The sequence below is a fragment of the Equus caballus genome, chromosome 19 (assembly GCF_041296265.1).
Source record: "Equus caballus isolate H_3958 breed thoroughbred chromosome 19, TB-T2T, whole genome shotgun sequence".
In the NCBI taxonomy this organism is placed as follows: domain Eukaryota; kingdom Metazoa; phylum Chordata; class Mammalia; order Perissodactyla; family Equidae; genus Equus; species Equus caballus.
Genome location: NC_091702.1, coordinates 65,275,422 through 65,300,196, shown reverse-complemented (window position 1 = coordinate 65,300,196; position 24,775 = coordinate 65,275,422). Strand labels below are relative to the sequence as shown.

The 24,775-nt window shown below is 40.7% G+C and overlaps 1 protein-coding gene across 2 annotated transcripts in view; it reads left to right on the top strand.

The window, feature by feature from the left end:
- Nucleotides 1-24,775, top strand: part of CMSS1 (cms1 ribosomal small subunit homolog) — a 361,626-nt gene that overhangs the window by 324,551 nt on the left and 12,300 nt on the right. For both annotated transcript variants that reach the window (XM_023623926.2, XM_005602075.4), the window contains exons 2-5: nucleotides 7,424-7,509; nucleotides 18,375-18,446; nucleotides 20,184-20,313; nucleotides 24,316-24,375. In XM_023623926.2, coding sequence (XP_023479694.1) covers nucleotides 7,424-7,509; nucleotides 18,375-18,446; nucleotides 20,184-20,313; nucleotides 24,316-24,375 — 348 coding nt within the window. The remainder of the gene's footprint in view (nucleotides 1-7,423; nucleotides 7,510-18,374; nucleotides 18,447-20,183; nucleotides 20,314-24,315; nucleotides 24,376-24,775) is intronic.

Here is a 24,775-nt window from a genome sequence, read left to right as displayed (position 1 = left end):
TACTACACTCTGCCTGTTTTACTGACAGATTTTACCAAATATTGAAGAACAAGTCATCTAAGTATATACAACTATTTCAGAGGATAGAAAACAAGGAGACACATCCCAGTTCTTTTGTGAAGCTAATGTAACCGCAATAAGAGAGTTCAGCAGGTTGCTAGCCAGGGTGGATCTAGGTTTTTAATGAGGCCTGAAGTTTATACAATTTTGAGGGTCCCTCTCTTAGGAAAAAGAATACAAAATTACTGATACAAAATTAGGTATAAAAGAAGTTGTTTTAAGTAAAAAATCACAACAGCACTGCTACAAACCCAGGAATTCTGAAGATTTTTACTTTACTCATCCACATCAAATAAGAAAAAATATATATGGTTTCTTTAGAACTATGTAAAATGCAGTATCTACTTTATTTCCACAGGAAAGATCTTCCATTTTGAATAGACAAAAATGGGAAGATTTTTCTGCCTACAGTTTTACATTTTTGGTTATTGAAAGAATTTTCCATTGATTGGTTTCTGGTTTCATATATCCCCAACCTAAGTTCTCCTCCACTTCCCACATAGTTCTAGGGGAGGTGCTGCAGCTGTGTTTGTGCCGTGGTCCTGGACTATCGTGTCAGGATGGCTGGTGAGCTGCACAGGGTGGTAGGAGTATTCCTGGAGGCTCTCCTGCGCTAGGACAGCCAGCAATGATTTAACTCTAGACTGTGTGATTGTGAACCATGTAATAGCCCATTAAACTCAAACTAAATGTGTCCAACCCAGTTCCTCAAACTAGATCCCCAAAATGCTAACTCCCACTCCAATACCACTCCCTAGAGGATGTGTGACAGGTGAATTCTGAGTGGAAATAGTGTCTATTCTGTTTGTTTTAACCACAGTGTATCTTGCTTTGACAAGTTTTTAAAGAAAAATTAACTGTGTGATCCATTGCCAGAGTCCTTCTCAGGGCCTAGAAGGGGTTCATGCAAGCAAGTCCTTAGAAGCATAAGCAAATGGCTGGGAAACTGGACTTCAATCCTTCTCGTAAAGCGGGTGAAGGCAGGGGTTGCGGAAAAGAGAAGATAGATGCAACTTTTTATTCTAGCTTGCTCTTTTTGCCTTGGGTTGAAAAGGATGATGTACTTGACTCCTCTTTTGAAAGAATTCAACCAATCCCATCTGGTGGTGTCTTTCTGTTGGTTTTGTTTCTAAGCACGTTCTCAGGGAGTTGGAAACGAGGAGGCCCCGACTTGGTGACTCCCCTCCACGGGCTGCATCCGCCCTGGGACTGCGTGGCACAGGCCTGGCCTCTTCCACTGCCCGCAGTTCTGGAGGGGCCTGGGTGCCCGAGCCAGGCTGGGGAGCTGGGGTCCCATCCTTTCCTCTCAATGCTCTCTTAATGGAAATCACAGAACTAGCATCCTTCCTTCAAAAAAGCAATTTTCTCTTTTAGAACCAAAAAACATCACAGACTAACGAAATAACTAGTTTATTCAACCAACAGTGATATGAGATGATCTCATTTTATATGGTAAAAGGTTTCAGATGAAATAATTTTTGGAACAAGAAGTAACTCAGATTTAGAGTATTTGATTAACACGGTATTTTAAATATTTCTCATGGGTTTTTGTTGCATAGGAGTCACACACCTTTAGAAATATATTATTTTCAACTAGATTGCTTAAATTCAGACTGTACTTCTTCAGTTATCAGATTCTGGACAATACAGAATTCAGAATTTTTTTTTAAATCATTACTTGAGTTGTAAATATTTATGGATTTGATCCTGGCATTTATTTATTTGTATTTCATCCTTTTTATCTTAAAGTAATTTTTAAAGCTAATACAAGAATAGAAAATTTGTGTAAGGGGTTTAGTGTTTTACACAGAGAATATATATTACTTTTATAATAAAAATGTATGGGGCCGGCCAGGTAGTGTAGCAGTTAGGTTATTGTGCTCTGCTTTGGGAGCCCAGGGTACATGGGTTGGGATCCTGGGCACAGACCTACACACTGCTCATCAAGCCGTGCTGTGGTGGCATCCCACACAGAAAATAGAGGAAGATCGGCACAGATGTTAGCTCAGGGCCACTCTTCCTCACCTTAATTAATTAATTAATTAATTAAAGTATAAATAAAGCAATAGGTATGGGGGAGTGCTTTTTATTTTTAATCAACACTAGTCCAAGTACTTGGGGTACTCATAGGTACCCTCAGAGTATTTACCGTTCAGATGGAGAGAAAACCTAACATTTTTGCAATATCAGCACACACTTTGAGGAAGGGTGAAATCATGTGCTGGTTTACAAGATGCAGTAGGTGTAGAAGTGCAGAGGCAAGAGGAAGAAGCAGGCGATGTAGTCAGCCAGGATTCCAGATGAAGGTGGGTCGGAGGATGTTGAGAGAAAGGAGGCCCCAGGGATAGAAGCTAATGTAAGAAGTTTCGCAGGACTAAAGTGATCTTTTCTGGGGAAGGAAATTCCCCAGGTGGGGTCACCAGATTTAGCAAGTAAAAATACATGAGACCTTATTAAATTTGAATTTCAGATAAGCAGTGAATAATTTTTAATACTATATAGATATTCCCCATGCAATATTTGGGGCATACCTATACTAAAAAATTATTTAATGTTTAACTGAAATTCAAACTTAATGGAGCGTCCTGTACTTTATCTGACAGCCATAGGCCAGGGGCTTTTATCTTTGAAGATTCCATCCTGACCTCCCAGGCTGACTCTGGTTCTCTGAACCTGGCTGCCTGCCTGTCCTCTCGGGGTCAGGACAGCAGTGGCAGGGGTGCCCCAGCAGCAGGTTGGTTATCCATTCTGGTCCACGGCCAGCCACACATCTGTTGACTTTTTCAGCATAATAATTTTGGGCTTCCTAAAGAAGAGGATGGATTTCCTTTAAGACTTTTTTTTAATTCAACTTTTTAATTTTGAAATCACTGTAGATTCATTTGCAAAACTATAGTACAATATCAAAACAGGGATGTTGACATTGATACAGTTAAGATGCAGAATATTTCCATCCACAGAAGAATCCTTGATGTTGCTGTTTTGTAGCCATGCTCACTTCCCTCCCAACTCCACCCCCTCCATAACCCCTGGCAACCACCGTTCTGTTCTCAATTTCTGTAATTTTGTCATTTCAAGAATGTTATATAAATGGAATCACATGATATGTAACCTTTTGGAATTGGCTTTTTTCTCTCAGCGTAATTCTCTAGAGATTCATCTAGGTTGTTTTGTGTGTCAATAGTTCGTTCCTTTTTATTGCTGAGTAATATTCCAGGGTAGGGATATACCACAGTTTGTCTAACCATTCCTTCCTTGAAGGACATCCAGGTTGTTCCTATTTTTTTGGCTGTTATAAATAACAAATAAAGCCACTGCAAACAAAGAAAGCTGTACGGATTGTTGTGTCAATGTAAGATTTCATTTCTCTGGGATAAATGCCCAGGAGTGCAATTGCTATGTTGTATTGTAGTTGTATGTTTAGTTTTTTAAGAAACTTCCAAACTTTTCCATTTGTGGAAGGGAAGTGGTTGTACCATTTCACATTCCCACTTGCAAGGTATGAGTGACTGAGTTTCTCCACATTCTCATCAGTATTTGGCATGGTGCTATTTTTCTGTATTAGCCATTCATAGGTTTGTAGTGATATCTCACTGTAGTTTTAATTTGCGTTTTCCCATTGGTCAATGATGTGGAAGGTGTTTTCTTGTAATTATTTGCCATAGTATGTCCTCTTCAGTGAATTATCTCTTCATGTCTTTTGCCGTTTCCTAATTTCTTCATTTTTTTAGTGTTGAACTTAGAGAATTCTTCATATTATCTAGATACTAGTCGGTCCTTTGTTACCTATGTGGTTTGCAAATACTTCTCCCACATTGTAGCTTATTTTTCCATCCTCTTAACAGGATCTTTGCAAAGCAAAAGTTTTCAGTTTTGATAACATCTAATTTATCAATTTTTCCTTTTATTGGTTGTACTTTTGGTGTCAAAATTAAGAATTCTTTGCCTAACTCTAGATCTTGAAGGTTTTCTCCCTTTTTTTCCTAAAAGTTTTATAGTTTTCCGTTTTACATTTGTCTGTGATCCATTTTGAGTTAGTTTTTGTATTTTGTGTGAAACTTAGATAGAGGTTCATTATTTTGCCTATATTTTTCCCCATTTGTTGAAAAAGTTATCTTTCTTCCACTGAATTGCTTTTGCACTTTTGTCAAAAATTAGTTGGGCATATTTGTGTGTGTGTCTTTCTGAGTCTGTATTCTATTCCATTCATCTGTGTGTCCATCCCTTGCCAGTACCACACAGTCTTGATTATTGTAGCTATATAATAAATCTTGCAATTCTGTAGACTAATTCCTCCCACTTGATTATTGTTTTTCAAAATTGTTTTAGCTCTTCTAGTTCCTTTGCCATTCTACATAAGTTTTAGGATAATCTGCTTATAGCCAGAGAAAAATCTTGCTGGGATTTTGATAGAAATTTTGTTAAACCTCTGTATCAATTTTGGGAGGACTAGCATCTTTACTGTGATTAGCCTTCCAGTCCATGAACATGACATGTCTCCCCATTTGTTTATGTCTTCTTTGATTTCCTTAACCAGTGTTTTGCAGTCTCCAGCACACAAATCCTGTACACGTTTTCTTAAATTTGCACGTAAGTATTTCAGGGTTTTTTTTTTTAACAATTGTAAATGGCATTGTACTTTTAATTTTTGTGTTCACATGTTCATTGCTAGTATATGGAAATAGAATTGATATTTGCATGTTTATCTTTTACTCTGCAACTTTGCTAAACTCATCTAATTCTAGCAGTTTTGTTTTGTTTTTGTTAGATTCCTTGAGATTTTCTATGTAAATAATCATGTTATCTGCAAATAGGGGCAGTGTGCTTTCTTCTTTTCTGATGTGTATGTCTTTTATTTCCTTTTCTTGCCATTTTGCACTGGTTAAAAGTTCTAGCACTACATTGAATAATTATCAGTCAGAGCAGACATCTTTGCCTTGTTCCCAATCAAAGAGAAGGCATTCAGTCTTTCATTGTCAAGTATAATGTTTGTTGTATGTTTTTTATACAGGCTGTGTATCAATTTCAGTTCTTCTAAATTTGTCATCCTTTTATGTCCTAGAATATGGTCTGACTTGGCATGTGTTCCGTAACACTTGGAAACTATATTCTGCTGTTGTTGAGCGGTGTTCCACAAATGTTGATCAAATCCTATCGGTTAATGATGTCACTGAGCTCTTTCATATCCCTGATGATTTTCTGTCTAGTCATTTTCTCAATTTTTGAGAGAGGACTTTTGGAAGTTTGCAACTTAATTGTAGGAATATCTATTTTTCCCTTCATTTCTATCAGTTTTTGTTGCTCATATTTTATAGCTCTGTTGTTTGGTGCATACACGTTTAGGATTGCTATATCTTAGCATATTCACCCTTTTATCATTATATAATGTCCTCTTTCTCTGATAATTTTCTTTACTCTGAAGTCTACTTTGTCTGATATTAACGGAGCCACTCCTGCTTTCTTTTGGTCAATATTTGCATGTTACGTTTTTTCCATCATTTTGCTTTCAGCTTGCCTATATTATTATATTTGAGGTAAGTTTCTTGTAAACATCATATAGTTAGGTCATGTTTTTTAACTCGCTCTTTAATCTCTGTCTTTAAATTGGTGTGTTTAGACCATTTACGTTAATGTAATTATTGATATGTTGGGTTTAAATCTACCATTTTATTTTGTCTTTTCTGTTTGTTTGCTTTTTGTTGCTCAGTTTGTCCTTTTCCTGCCTTCCTGTGGGTTACTTGAACATTTTTAGAATTCTATTTTAATTTATCTTAGTGATTTTGAGTGTATCTCTTTGTATTGCTTTTCAAGTGGTTGCTAAAACCATTAGTGTAGGTGTGCCCTCATTACCGCTAGGCAGTTTGGAAAGCCCTGACTGTCTTCTAGGGCTCCTTTGGACTCTGTCCTAGCAGGGAGGGAGAGCGCACTTCTTTACTGCCTGGACGAGGTGGAAGTCCAGGCTCACCATGTGGTCTCCGTTGATACTGAGTGGTGGCAGTGGTGATGAGAGGAGGGGACAGGGGTGTGTTACCACCCTTCAGGGATGAAAATCCCTTTTGAGGGGTTCAACTAAATCGTCTCTGACAGCAAGCACCCTAGTGGGAGGTGGATGAGGAGTTGGGGCACCTCATTATAGCCTAGCAAGGGTGGATGTCTAGGCTCCCCACTCAGCCTTTGCTGGTGGGGCCATGATTTCCTGTGGTGTTTGGCTAGAGTCGAGTGGTTTCTGTCTAAAAGTTTTCAGTCTTGCTACGCTGCTCCTTTCCTGGTCATTTTGTTAAATAGAGCAGATGTTTCTTGGGACATTTTTTTTCCTGTTCCATTGGCATTTCCAAGTTGCTGGCTCCTTACCTCCAAGTCTGAGGTAATGAGGCAAAAAGATAACCCAGGGAGCTCACCACTATGTTATTCCTTGGGCCCCGAAGTCCCTAGCAGGTCTTCCTTACTCCCTCTGCCTTTCAGAGTCTCCCTATGTGTGTTTTCTATATAATGTCCAGGATTTTTAGTTGTACTTAGCAGGAGGAATAGGGAAAACTATACTACTACTACCATCTTCCCAGAAGCACAAGTTCTATAAATACTTTTAACGCCAACTTAATCACTCATTTGAGCTGACCTTGGGGTAATTTAGAGTAACTCAAAGAAAATGAATAAAGCCTTTTAAAGATTCAAAAATGTGTTTTAAAGAGCACCCACTGAAATCTGGAAGGCAGTGTGGCATTGTGGGAAGGAAGAAACTTATGGTTGCCGTGTTCCTTCAAGAGAGCTTTATAAACAGGAAAACCATTAAAACTTTCATTTTTCTTGATTCTTAAAGTAAAAATTTATTTTTTCCATTGTTGAAAGATTAGTAAAATTCAAAACAAATATTTCTCATGATCTATAATCCTTTTGTCACAATCTCTTAACATGCCCGCTGGGGCCAGCACCCAGGTGTCAAGAGCGGGCTGGCTCTCAGTGTAGACAGTATCATTTGTGGGGAAGACTGGACTCAAGTAGATCTGGGTTCCCAGGTGTGTGACCCGGGGCAAATTGCTTCACCCCTCTAAGCAGCAACTTGCTTATCTGAAAATGGGGAGCTTAATGTCTGTAAAATCAGTGTGAGTGTTCCATAATTAAGTATTTTCTAATGTCAGACATCTGGATAATCATCACTTTTCGACAGAGACTGCCATCTTGGTGCTTAAATCTCTATCTTCATTTTGGATCATTTCCTTAAATTCAGTATCCTAGAGGTGGAATTACTAAGTCAAGGGATAGACCCTCCCAGGAAGGTGGTACCAAGATGGCACTAGCAATGGGAGAAAGAAAGAAAGAAAGAGAAAGAGAGACACTTTCCTAATTGTTGAACTTTGTTTCCTAGGAGCATCAGACGGTGAAGGAGGAGACACAGATGTGACACAGCAGGAGACAGCTCCAGTTCCTGCCCTGTCAAAGGAAACCCAGCAGGTAACAGTCACAGCTGCTGGGTTCTGCACTCAGCCTCCTCTGGCCCTCCACGGCCTTCCCTGTGTCCTGACATCATTGCTGGTGGGATCTGAGGGAAGCTTGTACCTTCTCTGCCTTTGAAAAAGCCATGCTTTATTAATTACAAACCAGCAAGTGTTTTACAATATAAATATATTTTACAGTAGTGATGTCTTAGATTCTTATATCATATTTTCACCAAATGTCCAGTCTTATTCTTTTGGAAACAGTTCCTAAAAGGAGACAAATTTTAGAGATATGCAAGATTACTCCCACATCAGTGCATGATTACAGTGCCATGCCATGCGGCCCCCAGTCTCCCAGGGCCTCGTGTCCACACAGCGTAGTGTCTGTTGTGTGAATCCTTATCGGGGGATTGGCTGCCTTCATGTTATCACAAGTGTCCATTTGATGAACTCTCTGCCCTGGACCTAGACCTTGTATTTCCTTTTTAATCTTCCTCCTGGCCACTCACATCCATTTACAGCTTTGTCACATTGTGTCCCTCAAACCTGCTTGGTAATCCTGTGTGATTTTTAAAGGACTATCCACTGTCAGTCAAAGGTTATCGTCTTCATAATAAGGATTTCTGGTCTTATTCTTATTGTAAGTGGCACTAAACTCATTCCACTAGAGGGTGAATCTACCCAAAGTTTGTGACCAGGTTCAGGATACTTGTGAGAAGCAGTCTAGCTTAGTGGTCACCTACAAGCTGTGAGACCCAAGGCAAGTTAACTTCTCTGTGCCTCAGTCTCACTGGTAACAAGGTGATAACTGTATTTTCCTTGCACAGTTGCAGTGGGGATTAAATGGTTAATACTTATTGAGCTCTCTCAACAGTGGTTAGCAAAGAGTAAGCACAGAAGTGATCGTTATTATGGTGAAACATACTTCAAGGCTTTTTTGTTTTATTCATTATTTTTTCTTTGTGGAACAAGGAATGCAGAAAGATATACATACTTAAGATGTAATCATCTTGGTTTTCTCTTCAGCCTTTAAATATCTTGCTCAAAGACCCTATATCAGTTTTAGTTTTAACCAGGGTAGGATTTAATTTTACCTAATTTATCCGCCGGCCGCCCCTTGGTCGTGCCCCCTTTGACCTGTGTTTATGCTCCCTCCGTGCCTCCCTGCAGAACCCTCTTTGAGTCTCTGAGCCTGGGGGAGTCATGGGGCACTGCACTGGCTCTAAGCCCGATGCTGACAGTGTTGCTGCTTCCACCTCCCTTTTCACCTGTCCTTCCTCAACCAACTTGGGAAAATTGGATTCACCATGTCTTCATGTGCCTTCATGTTGGTCACAAGCTGTTGCCATTTTCTGCTAAGAAAAAAAACAAGTTTATGATTTTACTCCCCTTTTTAACCACCTTCTTCTTGCTCTAATTTCTTTAATTCCCAAATTGCTCTGAAGAATCCAAGTCCCAGGCAGACGAAACCCCTTTCTCCAAGCCTATCCTCATCTCCCTAGCCAGAGAATTCACAAGGGAGTCTCCTGGTGCCCTCTGCCTCATGTGAGTGTTATCCATCCAGCTCCCGGGCCTCCCCACCAGGATGTACGCCTCAGGGACAGAGTTGATCCATGCATTTCCACAGGACCTGGCCCCAAACTGCACTCGTTATTTGTGAAATGACAGAATGGGTAATTACTCCAGTATCCCAGTTTACTCTCCACTCTTCCCATCTCCATCCTTTGTGGGTCATCAGCTCACTGACACTGCCTGCAGAGGTTTCTTGGACCCTGGTGATCAGAGTCGCTCCTCCAACCCCCTCCACCGTGACATTCAGAGCTAGGGTCTCTCCTCCAACTCCAGCCACCCACACAGTCCCTCCGGCTCCTCTCTGGGCTCCTCGTCCTCTCTCTCCAGCTGCTCTTCTCCCTCTGGACCTCAGCTCACCACCCCAAGGACGATCTTCTTGTCAGGCTGACTGTCCTTTCTTGACTCTTCCTCTAGTTGTTTACCACATACAGCTTGAGTCTCCAACTAGGTCCTAAGCACGTGGGGGCCAGAGTTCTTATGTGTTCACTACCGTACCCAGCATGGTATTAGGCACTTGACTCATTTGGCAGATGTGACCAGATATTTGTTTTTCAATAGTAATTACATTTTTTCCTAGATTTAAAAAAGAGGTATTATTTTAGGCTATATTTAAGTTTTGAATTTTTTTGACATTTTCTTAGTTGCTTTGCTTTTCTTTAAGAGTTTTTTTCTGTTTGCATGGGAACTGCCTGGCATCATGCTGCTGCTGCAATCTACATTTAGGCTTTAACTTCCCCAGGTGAGGATCTGTCCAGTCAGATGGTGCTCCCTTCTTTGCCATAGCTGGGCCTCACATTTCAGTGACTGTGTCCACGCCTCCCGTCTGTCCAGTATTTCAAACAGCAGATTTATAACTTTATAAAATTTTTTTACCCATGCAACTACATCACCTCTAGCAACCATTTTACATCTAAATAATCATCCTTGGCCTCCTTAATAATGTGAGCTTAAAGATTTGCCAGCAGTTCTTTTTTTTCCAGATACTGCTTCCAAAATAAATGCTGAATTCCTAGAGATTGCGTCACCTCTTCCTTCCTCAGCATCAGTCATTTCAGAGCAGCCCTAGTGACTCTGTAATTATGGTTCCCAGAATATAATCCCTTATGAGGGTTTGTGTGACTTTTCATTGATACCTCCATGATGTCAGAAGCCTCTCAGTGGTTCCATGACCCAGCCTCTCCTGCTCAGAGACCACACTGGCCTTCTTTTTGCTTAAGCCAGCCTTTTGTTTATCTCCTTGGGTCATAGAGGAATCTTCAGCAAGAGTACTTAGCCCTTTCCCTTCTTACTCACCTTCCTCTACTGTTGTGTTTTCTTACTGTTTCCTTATTTGAACACTGATCATTTCATATCCCCTCTTTATCTTCAAGATTATTCTTCACTATTTTAAGAGAAAAGAGGACTGTGTCCTATCGACCCTCTGATTTACCTTTTTCCCTTCCATGCTGGTGTCTCAATTCTGTTCCTCTTTGTAGTAGTCTATTGTTGCATAACAAATTGCCCCCAAAAGTTAGTAACTTAAAATGGAAAAAATTCTTTATCTCACAGATTCTGTTATCTCACAGGCATGGCTTAGCTTCGTCCCTCTGGCTCTGCACCTCCCATAGGTGCCAGTCAGGCTGTGGGCAGCAGTGAGGGGCTCAACCTCCTTGGTGGCAGACCTCAATCCCTCACACTGTGAGCCTCGCCACAGGGCTGCTCACAACCTTGCCGCTGGCTTCCCCAGGCCAGGGACCTAAGAAGGGGCAAGCCAGAGCACTCAACGCAGAAACCACCATCTTTTTATTACCTAGTCTCAGAGCTGACCTCGCATCACTCCCATCTGTTCTGTTAGATGCAAATCAGTATATCCAGTCCTCATTCAAGAGGAGGGCATGAGGACAGTAGATAGTGGTCATTGGTGGCCATCCTGGAACCCGGCTACCACAGTCTGCCCTTTGGCCCTGTGATTTACAGCCCTCCCACATGCAGAATGTATTCACGCCTCAAGGCTTGCAAAAGTCTCCTCCTCTTACAGCACAAGCTCAGTGCCCAGAATTTCCGGTGTAAATCAGTTGCGGGTGCAGCTGAGGCTCCTCAGGGTTAGTTCCTTAAGTGCAGCTCTCTGACTACATTTCTTCTCAACCTATGAAACAAAGAAACAGGTTATCTCTGTCCCACATACCCAACACAGAGTGGTGGGACAGGCATACAGAAACCTCAGTAGACGAGGAGTCATTGGGCCCCAGCATTCTGAAAACGTCAGGAGTTTCCTGATCAAGTCTTAAGGCCCAGGCTGTTAAGGTTCTTCCGTGCTTCTCAGCTCTGCTCTTGGGTTCTGTGTTCTGCCCTCTGAGTCATCTTCCCCCCTTTTTTTATATGAAAGATAGCCTGTGTTTGCAGCAGAGCAGGTCTTTCAGTCTGCATCTTGACAGTAGAACTCTGAGAGTTCAAAGGCCTCCCCTCATTTTATTCCATTTCTGACCCTCTCAGCCCAAACTAGAGGTGTTTCTGAATATATAGTTCCTTCAAGAATTTTATGGCTCTCCTGTGATTCTTCTGGGGGTTCATTCCATTAGGCGGAAGTCACACCTACAAATCTTTTCCACATAAACCTTCTCTGCCTTGGGCCCCTGCTGAGACAATGGAGGGACAATACCCCTTAAGCTTCCTCAGGGCATGTTTGAAAGAATCTGTGCAGCACACCTTTAATTTCTTTAAAGAGCTCTTATATGACTGAAGAGTACACTGGGCACCACCCTTGTTGTTTCTGAGGTCTTCATCATACCCTTGACTTCTCTGCAGTCTTGCTCTCAATTTAACGCCCTGCTTTTGCATTTTACTATAAGCCACAAGAAGAAATCAGGTAACACCTTCAACACTATTTGAAAATCTCCTTCGCTAGGTTACCCATAGTATTAGACACATTTTCTGCTTTCCACGTAACTGCAGACAATAGTATTGCTAAACTTTCCACCACTACACAACAAAGATTCCCTTTCCTCCGGTTTCCAGTAAGATTTTCCTCACTTTCTGCAAGCCTTAACCCTCAGTGTCCTCAAAGTCCAAAATTTTATGAACAGTGTGTTCAGACACACTATCCGTCCATCAATCACCTTATTTTTGAGATATTTCAAAGTAATTGGCAAAATCAGTACACTCCCCTTAGACACTTCAGCATGCATATCATTAACAAAAGTTTAATATTTATTTTAAAGATCTTTTTTTCCTTTTGAAGTAAAGTTAACACACAATAAAATGTGCAAATGTCAAATGAACCATTCAATAAGTTTTGACAAATTCCTACAGTCTGTAACGCAAACCCCTACAGGATAAGGAACATTACTGTCACCCCGTTTGCCAAGGAAGACCGGCCCCGAGCCAACATCCATGCCCATCCTCCCCCACCCTGTACATGGGATGCCCACCACAGCATGGCTCTTGCCAAGCGGCACCACGTCCTCACCCGGGATCCGAACCGGCAAACTCCGGGCCGCCAAGAAGCAGAACGTGCAAACTCAACCACTGCGCCACCGGGCCAGCCCCCAGAATCCTTTCATACCACCTCCCACTCAATCACCATTCCAAATTCCTTGCCCCAGAGGCAACCACTGTTCTGATTTTTTTCCCCCCAAAGTTAGTTTTGCCCCACAAAATTAGTTCCATGTAAATGAAATCACACAGGATATGCCCTTTTAGTTCAAGGCTACTTATTCAGCACAATGTTATTTAGATTCATCCATGTTGATTATAGTGGTTCATCTTTTTTTATTACTGAATGTGTTAGTCTGCTGGGCCGCCTTAACAAAATACCACAGACTGGGGGGCTTAAGCAACAGAAATTTATTTCTCACAGTTCTGGAGGCTGGAAGACCAAGAAGAAGGTGTCCACACCTTTGGTTTCTCCTCAGGCCTCTCTCCTTGGCTGGCAGATGGCCACCGTCTTGCTGTGTGCTCACAGGCTCTTTCCTCTGTGTGTGTGCATCCTTGGTGTCTCTTCCTCCTCACATGAGGACACCCTATCTCCAAATATAGTCACATGGGGGTTGGGCTTCACATATGAATTTGGGGCAGGGGCACAATTCAGTCCATAACGCTGAATAATATTCAATTTTACTAATATACCACACTTCATTTATTCATTCTTCTATTAATGGCTACCTGGGGCTGTTCCCTGTATAGGGCTATTACGAATAAATCTGCCATGAACATTCATATACAGGTATTTTTGTGAATATGTATTTTTATTTCTCTTGAGTAAATGCATTGGAATGGAATTGCTGGTCATGCTTAGTTTTATAAAAACTGCTAGACTTTTCCAAAATGATTGTTCCATTTTTGCACTCCCACCATCAGTGCATGAGCGTTTTGGTTGCTTTATATCTTTGTCAACACTTGGGGTTATCACTCTTTTTAATTTCAGACGTTTTGGTAGGAGTATATTGAATAACTTTTAACAAAACCCAAAAGAAACAAAAAAGCCAATTTAAAATTTTTATTCTTACAATGAACATTGTAAAAATGGCAATTTAAATTTTTGTTATAAAATGGCAATTTAATTTTTTTATTATCAAAGTAATAATCAAATGCTATTAAAGGTTTTTAATGAAAGCAGCAGTCCCCTTCCCTACTCCTGTCCTAGGGAAGCTGCTCTCAGCTTTTAGCTGCTTTTCTCCTTTGCTACCTGATAGTTTAGACTGCTGCTTCTTGATTTATCAGTTTCTGACATGACCTGTTAACTTCCTAGGTAGCACATGAGGACAGAGCTCTGCTGTGTACTCTCATTCCTTCTCCAACTGCTACGTGCCCCGCCAACACAGTATCACAGTTTGGTTAACATAGTTGTCACTACCTCATTATTATGATCACGGAAATACTGTTCATTGCTGAGAAAAAAGGAAGCTATAATTATTCCTCTTTTCTTATACATCTCTTTATTTTCATGGCATTAATAATTACCTCATTTCTTCATTTGCCTAGCTTGCTGTGTTCATGTTGTTAATTGTTTCCGCATGTTCCAGCATCTCTTCCACATGCTCATGAATAACATTTGCATATGCTCAAAGAGGTCCCTTCTGTTCTTCCCTGCAGACTTCCGTAGTCCAGTCCACTCTGAACTGGTTATTTTCTAGGCCTGCTGAGCAACTGAGTCTTCTCTTTACTGCCCCTTCACCCTTCTCCTGGGTTAGTCTCCCTGTTTGCTGTGTCCCATATCTTCCTCTGTCTTGGTTTAGCCCTTTATTTTGCTGTAATACAGTAACTGTGGGTAGGAAGTAAATTTTTTGAGACCTTGAATATCTGAGAATGTCTTTATTTTACTCTTGACTTGATTGATAGTTTGGCTGGGTATAAAAGTCTAATTTGCTAATAAGCTTTCCTCATACTTCTGAAGGCATTGTCCCATTGAGTTCTAGCATCCGTTCTTGCTGTTGCAAGGTCTGACACCATTTTTTTCCTGACCTTTTGTATTTTGTATGTTATTGTTTTTCTTTGGGGAAGTTTTTAGCATCTTTTGTTTGTCCATGATGTTCTGAAATTTCACAGTGATGCTCGTTGGTGTGGGTATTTTTCTTATTCATTGTACTATATTCATAATGGGCTTTCAATCTGGGCTTTCATGTTCTGGAAAATTTCCTTTGGTCCTAGAAAGTTTTTCTTGTATGTTTCTTTGATCACTCCTTCCCCATTGTTTTATATAACCTCCTTTTCTGTAATACCTTTTATTGTAATGTCACATCTCTTGGGCTGATTCTCTAATTTCCTTACCATTTTTTATCTTTCTGGGAGATTTCCTCTACTTTATCTTTAAGACTTCCTCCAACATTTTTATTCCAGCTTTCATATTTGTTTCAATGTTTAAATGTTTTCTGGTTGTTCCTTTGGTATGTAGTATCCTGTTCTTGTTTCATGGCTGCAAATTCTTCCATTATCTCTCTGAGAATATTAATTATAATGGCTTTGAAGTGCTCTCCCTCTGTCTTCATGGTTCTGTTCGTGTTTAGTTGCTCTTGTGCTGCAGACTTTCCTTAGACATCTGATGAACCTGAGCTGTCTATTCATGTTAAAGAGAGAGACTCTAAAAAGTTGATGCAAAATTTTTGTTGATTAGTGGACTTTATGGTAGAGGGATAGGATAGGAAGCTGCATTTTTACTGTGGACCCCCAAATGTCACTCCCTTGTGGCATTTCCCTTAGGCTGTTCATTTTTCCAGAGAAGAATTCAGTAGTCTCCTGTCTAGAAGCCTGGCTGGAGACATCCTGAAACAGGGACAAGAAAAGGAAGTGAATCTCCACCTCTGCCTGGTGCAAGACTTCTTGGTCCTCTTCTCTCCGGAGAATAAACCCCCAGTGTGCTGCCAGGCAGAGCAAGATGAGAGGAGACAGTAACAGGAAAGTTGCTTGGCTGCCTGGGCAGGAGATACGGCCTGGTGGGAGGTGGGAGGGAGGCTAATGATTCTAAATATAAACTGTCAACAGCCTTTCTTTTATGTCCTTCACTCTCTGTCATACCTTGCACCTCCAACTACTGAACATTTTCCCAGTCCAGCAGGTCAAGAGACTCACTTATTGTTCGCCTCCACCTCTCCAGAAACCCAGGGGTGGCTTTCACTCTCTGCTAAATCACTTCCATCCAGTTTCAGCCACTTTCCATTTTCCAAAAAGTTGTTAAAATCTCTCCACTGCTATTGTTCCTCCTCTTGGTTTCTTGGTCCTTATAGATTTGTACCTCTTCACTTTCCTTTATTTTCACTTTAGTGGCATTTTGAGGTTGATTTGCCATGTTTAACCAACAGAATCGTGATTAAAGGATATAATTTTTGACTCTTTAAGGAATTGAGAACATGCCCAAATTGCTTCACTTAAAAAGTTTAATTTTTTTCATATATTTTTTTGGGAAATGTGATTCTTCTACATATTTAAATTGCATATTTAGGGTGCATATTTAAAATCGTTACCTGAAGAAATTACATTACCAACTGTCAGACAGACAGTGTTGAAATTGGTTTCCAGAAATGTTTAGTTGGCCTAGCCAGGGTCTTCCTTGTCTTCCCTAGTCTCTCTGAGGCTAAACATCAGCATTAATAAGGCAGTGAGCAAAGTTTAGGAATTTTCACTACTGTGGGTTTGGATTCATAGAGTCATCTCACCTCCATGGAAGATGAACCCATAAACTTGGCTCCTTCATTAGCACCCTCCCTCCACCAGCTAAGGCGACTGTTGCCAGAAAACAGATATTGTACTGCATTTTCTTTAGAGTGATCTCAGAATTTGACCCTAGCATTTAAACCTAGTGCAGTATCTGACAACAGCAGTTCACCGAGCATATTTCTTTTTTGCTCTGCGTGATTCAGAGTTACGTTTTTATTTGTTCTTCCAGAATTGGAGAGTTCATATCCTTATAACTGAGCTCATTTCCAGATTTAATTTATGTCGTGTGTGAGTTAATGGCTTGGTCAACCTATCATAAATACAACCCAGTGTGTTGAACATACTCTTGGAGAGCACCTCTATTTGCTAAATAAGAAAATGGAACAGGTTTCTACCGCTGCTTCCCAAAAGCCCTGATCCCAGTGACAAGATACTACAGGATGCTTTGAGGGGTCTACTAATTGTATCCAGGCCTTTCTTTCCCTTAGGAACATGAGCTGAATGTTGGCCTGGTCTGTAATTGGACTCTTATGACCATCTGGCAGCTTCTGTAACATATTAGTGGCCTTGGCCCAGTTTCTAATTGGCATGTACCGCCATCAGATTGGCATGTGTCTGCATCCACAAGACAGCTTACTTTCTAAATAAGAGAGGGTGTAATATCTTTCCTTTCTTTAGCTGTGATGCAGTTGCTCCTCACAGGTTTTTTATTTTAACTGAGAAGAAGTTAAAATTTCAAGATTCCCATGTGACTTTAATCTTGAGTCTTTTGAATCTAGTTCTCTACTAACTGAAACAGAGTCTAGAAACTGCTGGTCCTGGCCCCAAGTCTTGAAGAAATTATGTAGCATTGTATCTCTCTCTCTGGCTTCAGGCCATAGGCATTCTTAATCTGCAGGCTGTCTGCAAACTTTAATAGAAAGCTTCGTCTGTAATCATTTTAAACAGAGCCAGTGAAGACAAGATTGCTTTAGTTAGTAGCTTACCAGCTTAAACTAAGTACCCTCTAGTTGGATTGGAAACTTGAGGAAAAACTCAGAATAAGTTTTCACTTACATTTTGTATCTTACTTGGCAACTTGTTTGAAAATGTTGCATAAAAGATCCAGTACAGGAAACATTTTATATTCCTACTTATGATTAATAAATATGGAATCTAAGGCATTCTAGTTTATAAATCAAGGTCTTAGTCCAAATTTCCTGTTTTTCTACATTAAAAAAAAAACCTCAGGGTAAAAATAGCACTAAACTGGGGCCGGTCCAGTGGCATAGTGGTTAAGTTAGTGTGCTCCACTCCAGTGGCCCAGGGTTCATGGGTTCAGATCCTGGGTGTGGACGTATACACCACTCATCAAGCCCTGGTGTGGTGGGATCCCACATAGAAAATAGAGGAAGATTGGCACAGATGTTAGCTCAGGGACAGTCTTCCTCAAGCAAAAAGTAGAGGCTTGGCAACAGATGTTCACTCAGGGCCAATCTTCCTCATAAAAAGAAAAATAAATTAGCACTAAACTGTATAGGGCAGTCAGGAGTCAATGCAACAGGCAAAATCAATAATTCAGGATGCCGTGGTGCCGAGGCTTGCCAGACCATCGGTAGAAACAGTCATTTTGTAGTCACTAATAGATAAGGCATTTGACGCAGCTGCTTTTATAAATATATAAGTAAATATATCCTACTTCAAATTTTCTGTGTTTATTCAGAAGAGGAAAGGAGTAGATAACAAAATGATAAACAAAATAATAAACCAATGAGTTGGAAATACAGGCTCACACATTGCTAGTTCATGGAAGATGCCAACCCCACTGGTCAAAGACTTTCTTACCACATCCTAGGTTTAATCACATCTATTTCTCCCTGGATTTTACAAACCTGGCCACTGTCTTCCATCTTTAATACCCTATACCACCATCCCAAACATGTATATACACTCACTACACATTTTGACCTTTATTCAGAGATTTTCCAGTCCTAAGTCCTTTACACTTTCTGATTTTCTCAAATTTCCTTAGCCCAGCCCCTTCTGACAGCCCACAGTGGCTCTTCCAGCACCTCTCTGTCTGCAGAAAATCACCAAGGTACTCTGACGATCCATGCCTGGCATCAGGCACTTTGGGATTCATCCCATTGGTTGACACTTCGTCATGCTGACATGAGTTTCCTCATTTGTATTTCTTTATAGCCTAAAGAATGTTTCTTAATACAACCAAGGGAAACAAAAGAAGATGCTACCAAGACCAGGAAGAGGAGAAAGGTAATATTGATAATTTCTTGCAATGCTGGGGCCCCACGTGGTTTCCATCGCATTTTGGTACAGTGTACTTTGATGAGGCGATTGTTGTAATCTCCGCTTTAGGGATGCGGAAATTCTAAGATTCAGTGAGGTCTGGTGACTTTCCTAAGATCTGAAAGTAAATTCTTCGGATTCCCATTTCAATCTTGTGGAGCACCAAATATCTTCCTTCCCACCCGGTGTTTTCACTGTGTTTAAAAGTCAGACATGAGTTTCTAATTCTAGAAGCACCCAGAGCTGTCCTACCTTCTGACCCCTCTCCCAGGGAAAGAGATTCACCCACCTTCTTTTCTTTCAATTTTTAACTTTTTATCTTAGAGTATTAATAAAAAGAGAATAATAAGCAAATGAAGGCAGTATAAGGCATTTCTAAGTCTAATTCAGAACCCTAATTTAGAGGAAAAGGCTCCCCTTGCGTTTTAACTTGCCTGGGAGCATGTGGAAGACTGTTGGTCCTATACAGGCTCTCTCGTGGCTCAGCCATGGAGAGAGCGTGGTGAGCTTTGACCTTCCACCACAGTTGTGAAAACAGCAGTGTGATTCTCTCCCTGCCAAGAAGGGTCTGCTGCTGAAGTCTGCAGAGGAAATATGATTGGGATTGGAGGAAAGAAGATGGACTCAAACCCGTTACTTAACAGCAAGCTTTTAGAAAACTCAGAGTGTGTGTGCATATGTTTTCTTTGCTCACAAATGGCCAGATAGGAAGATGGGAGATGCCAAGTTGGCTGAGGTTTGGCAAGTCCTTAAAGAAGTGACTTTGACTTCTCTTTGATAGTTTGTATGCTAATGGCCTTCAAGAGTGTTAAGTTCTTGGTGGCTCAAGGTCAGAACTCCAGCTAGATAGTTTAGCCTTGGCTGAGGTCATGCTAAAATGTGCCCACTGATGACATATTTTTAAAATTTAATTCATTTGACAGAACTTGAACGTTCTTGGCAGTGGTATAGAAAGGAAGATATTGTGGAAGGAGGGAGAAAAGCTGCGGGACCAGAGCAGGACAGGGAAGGGCTTTTTCTGGATCTTTGGTGAAACATTAGAAGGAAATAAGAAGGGAAGTTTATGATGAAAATTAAATGAATGATTGTGTATTCCTAGTACATTACAGGCATTCAGTAAATGCTACACAAATGAATCCAAATTAAAATAGATGTCCTAAAGTGTTTCCTGTTCTGCTTTCCATAGGGCCCCTTCAAGACTCTCTCTCCCAAGAGTTGAGAATTGAGGGTCTAAAGTCCCCTTTCAGTGAGCTCCTCTGCTCAGATTACTCCTGTGGCTTTTACTGTAATCCCAGAAATCCAAACTGAGACTCAGTGCCTTCAAAACCCAATTAGGCAAGAAAGTCTCAGAATTCTACTCTCCCAGGAATACAAATTGTCTAAGGCTTAAAGAGAGATTTTTACAGCAACAAGGCTTCTTGGCTTGTAATAGTAAATAATGCCTTATTGCAGAGACTCCTGCAAAAATTTCAGTTCTCCCAAGAGTTACAAGGAGACTTTTAGATCATCCGTTTATTTTTCAAAGCAGGAATGCCCAACTTACCTATTAAGTTCTCTGAAGTGTATTTGGTAGAACTCTACGTTCACACTCAGCTGTCACCAAATCTGTGTGCAGTTTAAATGCCAGAGGAATCAGCCTGTCCTAAGCCAAATGCCATTCTAAAATCTATCCTCCCATTTTTTTTCTTCTTTCTTATGTCTTAGAAGAAAATTACTGACGTTCTTGCAAAATCAGAGCCAAAACCAGGGACCCCTGAAGACCTGCAGAAGCTGATGCAGGACTATTACAGCAGCCGTCGTGCGGTGATTGAGTTAGAAGAGCTCAACCTCCCAGGTGCAGCCAGGCTCTTTCTTTTTTCCATACTGTTCTGAGCTTAGTCGTCCAGCAGGACCCACTGTTAACTGCCGGCCGTTGTCCCGATGACGAGGAGCAGCACAGGTTCATCTCTGCTCTCCTGTGTGCAAGGCTGGGTCTCTCAGCCAGAAAATTAATATATTCTCCATGTGCTAATACTTCTTTCCTCAACCTAATAGTTTTAACTCTTGGTTAATTTTTTTTTTAAGATGCTAAATGGTATTTGTTCAATCTAATAGAAAGATTTGTAATTATATTTTTTATTCAAAAAGCTAATTGTTGGATGTGCATTTTTTTTAGCAGATTCTTCAAGGAGTAAGAATCCTAATGAGGATAGAAATTAGATAAAAATAAAGATAAAGCTCACATTTTAAGTATAGATATGGAATATTAATTTACTCATCCTTTACAGACAAGGACGTGAGCTTTGATCCACAGCTTAGCTTTGTTGTTGTTCTTGTCATGGATTTCTGATTATGGTTTTGTTTTTAGGATAGTGTTTTGGGTCCCAGGCCAGATTTTTTCAAGTGAACTATCTAAAAATATGGACAAGGGGCCAACCTGGTAACCCAGCAGTTAAGTTCGTGCGCTCCACTTTGGCAGCCTGGGGTTCGTTGTCAGATCCCGGGCACAGACCTACAAACCACTCATCAAGCAAGCTGTGGCGGCATCCCACATACAAAATAGAGGTAGATTGGCACAGATGTTAGCTCAGGGACAATCTTCCTCACAAAAAAAAAAAAAGATGAAATTCTGCATTTTTAGAAAGGCTAACACCTCACCCCAGATGATTCTTAAGCCTACTATTATTTGAGATCTACTGCCTTAGGGTATTTATAATTAAGTTAAAAGATACTGCAAAATTCTTAAAGCAATGAATTTTAATTAATTTCAAGATTGTGATACATCCTGTAACTCTTTTTGGCAGAGATTGAAGAAAAGATGTCAAAAAATCAAACCACAAAATAGTGTGGGTACCACTGCCTCCGCTGAGCTATTTATAGACTATGAGGGATATCTGACACTGCTGTTGAAAAAGTCAAGGGTAGCTTGATTTCCTTTTTCCATTACTGCTTTATGCTTTCTAGAGGCTTGAGAAGCTGAAAAACAGTCCATTCCCTGGATTTTTATAATTCCTTTGTGATGTGCTTTAAAAAAAAAAAAAAAGCGCTTGTTGGCTTGGAGACATGAGTGCCCCTGTTTCTTTTCCAAAAGGACTACCCCTTAGGGAATTGAAGGCATGCGTGTCCATATGCGCGAGGTCTGGAGTGTCCGACTCCCTGAGCCCAGACGGCTCCAGCAGCGGTCAGAACACTCTCCTCAGCACAGCAGTTCCCCTGCAGGAGAGCTGGGTCCTGACTGTTCCATCTCAGGAACCAAGTGTTGTAACGAACCTCTTTCCAAGGTCTAACTGAAGTTTGGTTCTACTGTGACTCAATGGTCAGTTTTTCCTCCTCGTTCTTTGTTATACCTTCAGCTTTGGAAGAACTTGTGCGATAACAAGACCATTGCTACTCTGTCACCTCACAGAACATCATCACCCTTAATTCACTAGAATGATAGAGTCAAAGGTCAGAAGGAACCTTGAAGGAGTGGTTTGAGTTCCATCATGAGTTTACATTATATTATTACTAGGCTGTCTTAGAGCTCAGTAGTACAATTAGACAAGAATGTATGGTCATGGGCTGGTTTAAGGGGCAAGAAAAATGTTAAGAATACTGTTACAGCCAACAAGAACAGGTTTTCTTTCTCACGTAAGAAATTGGGCCATTCCGAGACAGTGAACAAAGGAATCGTAGTAAGGTTTTAGAGAAAAGGCGCGTCAGTGCACTGATGAAACCAAGGACAGAGAGGAAGTCTGGTAGGTGAGAGGAGGCACATGCTGTGGGTTGTTAGGAAGAGGCACGGCAAGGGTCGTAAATAGAAGGTAGATACAGAGAGCCCTCTGAATGCACTGCTTCTGCATGTGCAGATTCAACTAACCACCAATTGAAAGGCCTAGGATGGTTGCATCTGTACTGAACATGTACAGAGTTTTTTCTTGTCATTATTCCCTAAAGGATACAGTACAGTGACTATTTACATAGTACTTTCATTGTATTAGTATTATAAGTAATCTAGAGAGGATTTAAAGTGTACAGGAGGATGTGTATAGGTTATATGCAAGCACTACACCATATTATGCCAGGAACTTCAGCTTCCGCAGATTTCGGTATCCAGGGAAGTCCTGGGGCCAATCCCCAGTGGACAGCAAGGGACAACTGTACATAATAAAATATTGTTCCTAATTAGTTTGCCGAGTGTCTAACTTGGTTTCCATTTGAGGTTGTTTGTGTCTGTAGGGCAGGAACATGCCTTTTCAGTTAATATTGCGCACTGTACATTGTTAATGTCCTACACATGGGCACTTCATAGAGTTTTGAGCAGTTGCCTGGAGCCAACTCAGCCGTCCTCCTGAGAGCTGCAGGGGGTCAGGTCAGTGCTAAGTGCCTGCAGGCCAGCTGCAGCTGAGCCACCCAGGAACTTAAAAGGCAGGTTCCCAGGCCCACCCCCAAGGAATTCTGGCTCATCACACAAAAGAGAGACCATCCCAGGAACCCATGTCTTTTGTATAGCTCTCCAGGTGAGTCTGATCATCTCTAGGCTTGGGAACTTACCGTTTTAAAGACCATCAAAGGCTCTACAACAGTACAGGAAGCAACAGCTTTGAAGTTACTCACATATGTGAGTTATATATTCTGGGTCACAGTATGAATTTCATTTAATTTAGTAATAGTTTACTCCCTAGCGCTCTGCTGTGTTTATAGGCAAACTTTTTCTTGTAGAAAGAATTAGGACACTAAATGTGATGTTGCTTTTTTATATATCTCAGGTACAGACTTAGTAATACTCCACAGTTGCTGGACCGTGTTCGTCACTGGTTGACGACGGCCCCTATGTTTTATTTTGGTGCGTTACATTGTCTTTATTGTGTTGTTGTGTTGTGTTGTGATGTGTTATTCTCACTCTTCCCAAATCCACACTCGGATTTCCTTTCCCCATAGGCCTTCACTCTAATGTGTTCATAGACGCTGTTAAAGATGTATGGATTCTTGTAAAATATGTCCTGTTGTTGTGTGTGTTTTACAGTTTTATTTTACAGTTTATCAAAATGATGTGCTGAACCTCTCGTTCTGTTTCTTTCCTCACTTAACACTTTTTTCAAGACATGCCTATATGGCTGTATATACATCTAGTTCTTGCTTCTAAATGCTACGCAATATTCCTGTGATTTCCTTGACCACAGATTGCTCATCCATTTTCTCAGATATGGACACTTAGGTTGCTTCTAGTTCCCCACTATCACAGATAATGCTAAGTTAAATATACTTGCGTATGTCTCTTTAGAGACCACACACGAATTTCTTTCCATTATTTACTCAGTAATGTTATCATGGGGTCATAGGGTGTATACATCTCAATTTTACTACTTTCCAAAGTAGCTAGACCACTTAACACCTTCACCCACAGTTCACGAGAGTTTCCATCACCCTACGTTCTTGACAACACTTGGTATTACACATCTTTCAAACAGTTGCCATTCTAACGTGTGTAAAGTGTTATCTCATCATTATATTAATTTGAACTTCTGTGATGACTAGTGAGTTGGAGCTTCTCCACATGGATTTGTTAGCTGTTTCAGCTTTGCCTTTGTATATTGCCTATTCCATGGATTTGAAAAATAAAGATGCTTCATTAGTCCTTTGAATGATACAACAAGCTTCTATTTTATGACTCTAAGAAATTATGGACAGTTAAAAGTTTACTGTTGTTGCTGCTGTTATTGTTTTAAATACTAGACAACACTTTAAAATATATAATAAGCCCCTAATTCACTAAGGTTCTATAACCTTGTTCAAGAATGCACAATTCACGTTTAATCTATTTTGTTATGTATGTGTTTGCAAAATTCTCTACAAGGTATGTTTCTCATATTTCTAGACACCTGTTTCCTCAAGGCCAATGATTTGACTCATAGTCTTTCATCATACCTAAAAGAAAGTAAGTAAACTCTGATCTTTAAAAAAACTATTCACCTTGGGGCCGGCCCAGTGGCACAGCGGTTAAGTTCGCACGTTCCGCTTCGGCAGCCCGGGGTTCACCAGTTTGGATCCTGGGTGTGGACCTACGCACCATTTATCAAGCCATCCTGTTGCAGGAGTCTCACATATGAAATAGAGGAAGTTGGGCACGGCTGTTAGCTCAGGGCCAATCTTCCTGAGCAAAAAGAGGAGGATTGGCAGCAGATGTTAGCTCAGGGTTAATCTTCTTCAAAAACAGTACTAAAAATAAAAAAAGTATTCATCAAGTTGTCATTATTCCGTTAAAGCATAAGGTCTGTCTCTTCAAAGTAAAAACTTATAAAACTACATTTAAAATCAAAAGTTGCCACCTTACATGG